At 47.1% G+C, this 2,500-nt stretch overlaps 2 protein-coding genes across 2 annotated transcripts in view; one reads left to right on the top strand and one right to left on the bottom strand.

Moving 5' to 3' along the window:
* The window catches only part of LOC145393931 (protein big brother-like), a 53,978-nt gene extending 52,680 nt beyond the window's left edge, over positions 1 to 1,298 (top strand). Inside the window, exon 5 of the mRNA XM_080267938.1 lies at positions 1,047 to 1,298. Within this exon, the coding sequence (XP_080124064.1) occupies positions 1,047 to 1,298 (252 nt within the window). The remainder of the gene's footprint in view (positions 1 to 1,046) is intronic.
* Positions 1,299 to 1,435: 137 nt separating this feature from the next.
* LOC145393915 (protein FAM200C-like) overlaps positions 1,436 to 2,500 on the bottom strand; it is a 37,607-nt gene continuing 36,542 nt past the window's right edge. The window contains exon 2 of the mRNA XM_080267937.1: positions 1,436 to 1,648. Coding sequence (XP_080124063.1) covers positions 1,436 to 1,648 — 213 coding nt within the window. The remainder of the gene's footprint in view (positions 1,649 to 2,500) is intronic.

Here is a 2,500-nt window from a genome sequence, read left to right as displayed (position 1 = left end):
GGATATGAAAACACGTCACTTCGAGATATAAAAACCCTAAATGCTCATGTTCGCTGGCGCATTTCTTTCATTTCTATTTATTTACTGTTATATTTATCGACTTTATATACTCATTCATCTACTCATCATATTTTGTTAGCATATAGTAATTTGAGCATTCTATAGCCTGGAATAGGAACGCTTTAGCATTTTATACAGATCCTTCAAAAAGTTCTCTGCCTCTCCCACAAAGAAAGGGAGTGACCACAACTTTTGGCCACGACTGTGTACTATAAAGCCTCAAATGACTATACACAAGGACTCAAATGTCTGTCTTTATTTGTGTGCAGGTGAGGCCCTTTCAAAATCGGTAGGTCAGAGCAAAACCCAATGAAACACCAAGAACTCCAGCCATCAGCTATCGACACAAAGTATAGCTCGATACGCCTCCACCAAGCCTTGCACAGGACTCGTCATACACCCTCCATGCCCTTGCTAATGTAATCAGTTCATCGTCCCTCCATACTGTATCACTGACAAAAGTTTGGTGGAAAACTGTGGATGGGTTCAGGAGATATCGCGGCCACAAAAGTGTTACGGATCCACGGACTCATACTCACGAACCCAAGGACGGACGGACAGACTAACCACTTATGCCTCCTCCACCATACTGTAGGTGAGAGAGGCAAAAAGAAAAAAAAAGAAAAAAAACAAATCAGAAAGAAATCCGTGCTGTGATGAAGTGTCTTAAAAAAAAAAAATAGATAAATAAAATAAAGGGTATGACCGCCAGGCAAACCCATGAAGGCGAAGACAACGCAGCTGGTGAGGCCTCTGCTTGCTGCTGCACCATAAAGAAGCGGGGCTGCTGATTTCAACTGGGGCAGGGACAGCACTGACGACGACCCACGGCAGGGACGTCCAAAATCATCAACCAGGGACGATCAAATGGCTGCCACTCACTGTATGGTGTTCAGTGAGAGGCGTTTGTGTGTGCAGCCAGTAGCCAACACCATGGACATCAGTGCTGGCTCAGTGCACACTAGTCTGACTGACATCTTGGGCAGGAACAAGGTGTCCGTAAGGTGGTGCCCAGAATGTTGACGCCAGACCAGCGGCTGACTAGACTGGACACTTTGCGGACGTTTTTGGCCCGTTTCCAGGCTGATCCAGCAAGTTTCTTCCAGAGATTTGTGACTCTGGATGACACCTGGGATCACCACTTTGAACCTGAGTCAAAGAATCAAAGCAAGCGCTGGAAACACCACGAGTCTCCATCTCCCCCAAAATTCAGGCAAGTGATGTCTTTGGCAAGGTGATGGTCTCTCTGCTTTGGCACACTGAGGGAGTTTTCAGGACTAGTACTTGATGCAGCAGGTTACACCATTAATGAGGCCTAGTATGCTACCTCCTTTTCTTTGGGGGAAGCAGCCCAGGTATATAGACAGCTTATGCGTCAGAAATGCGACAGTTGAAAGAAGCGGTCAAGGAGAAACGGAGAGGAAAGCTGGCAGGGGGTGTGGTGTTGCTCCAGGCCAAGCACCCCGTCCACACGACAGAGGTGACAGTGGCTGAAGCAGACAACGGTGGCTGAAGCAGAGACAACGGTGGCTGTGTACTGTTGCCTCATGCCCTCTACACATCCCGCACTGCCCCGTCTCACGTCTACCTGTGATGAGAAGTAATACAGAAACCACCTTTGTACTGGGATGGTTTTTGGGAGAGGCAGATAATTCTGAAGGAGCCGCGGAACTGTATAGGCCTATGCGAGTATGTTGCCTTAGTATGTTATATGGTAGGCCAAATATACCGCCTCTCTATACACTGACTGGTGATTGCTCTTGTGATGAGTGGTCGTATTCCATCAGGTCCATTTCTTTGCACCCACTACTACACCCACGCCCATACCGGCAGACTGACCCGCCCCCGCAACAAACATGATAAGGGAGGGGAAGGAAAGGAACAGAAGGGAAGGAAAGAAGGAGGGAGAGAGAGTGGGAGGGAAGGGGAGGGGAAGGGCGTTGTTCATCATCATCATCATCATCATCATCATCTCAGCAGGAAGCGAGTTGGGGTGAGGTAATTTTATTGTTCTGTACACTACACACACCATCAGTTATCCGCACGCACGCACACACACACACACACACACACACACACACACACACACACACACACACACACACACACACACACACACACACACACACACACACGTCGACATATCACTGAACTCTTTATAGCATTCTCACTCTATCTATCTATAGTATCTGTCTATCTATCTATCTATCTATCTAACTGTTCATCCTTCGGTCTATCTAAATATCCGGTATTTCGCCTCTCTCTCTCTCTCTCTCAATGGCAGAAAGATGTTCAATAATTACATCTATTTTATGGAGGATATGAGAGAGAGAGAGAGAGAGAGAGAGAGAAAGAGAGAGAGATGGAGTGCGACAACGTGGTAAAGCCTTTACGTTCACCTGACTGCCTCGCAAATTTACTTCTTCCGGGAGAGAGAGAG

Source organism: Coenobita brevimanus, chromosome 3 (genome assembly GCF_032717465.1).
Source record: "Coenobita brevimanus isolate Jiangsu-jjx chromosome 3, ASM3271746v2, whole genome shotgun sequence".
Classification (NCBI taxonomy): domain Eukaryota; kingdom Metazoa; phylum Arthropoda; class Malacostraca; order Decapoda; family Coenobitidae; genus Coenobita; species Coenobita brevimanus.
Note: the sequence above shows the minus strand (reverse complement) of the source record. Positions and strands in the feature narration are given on the sequence as shown.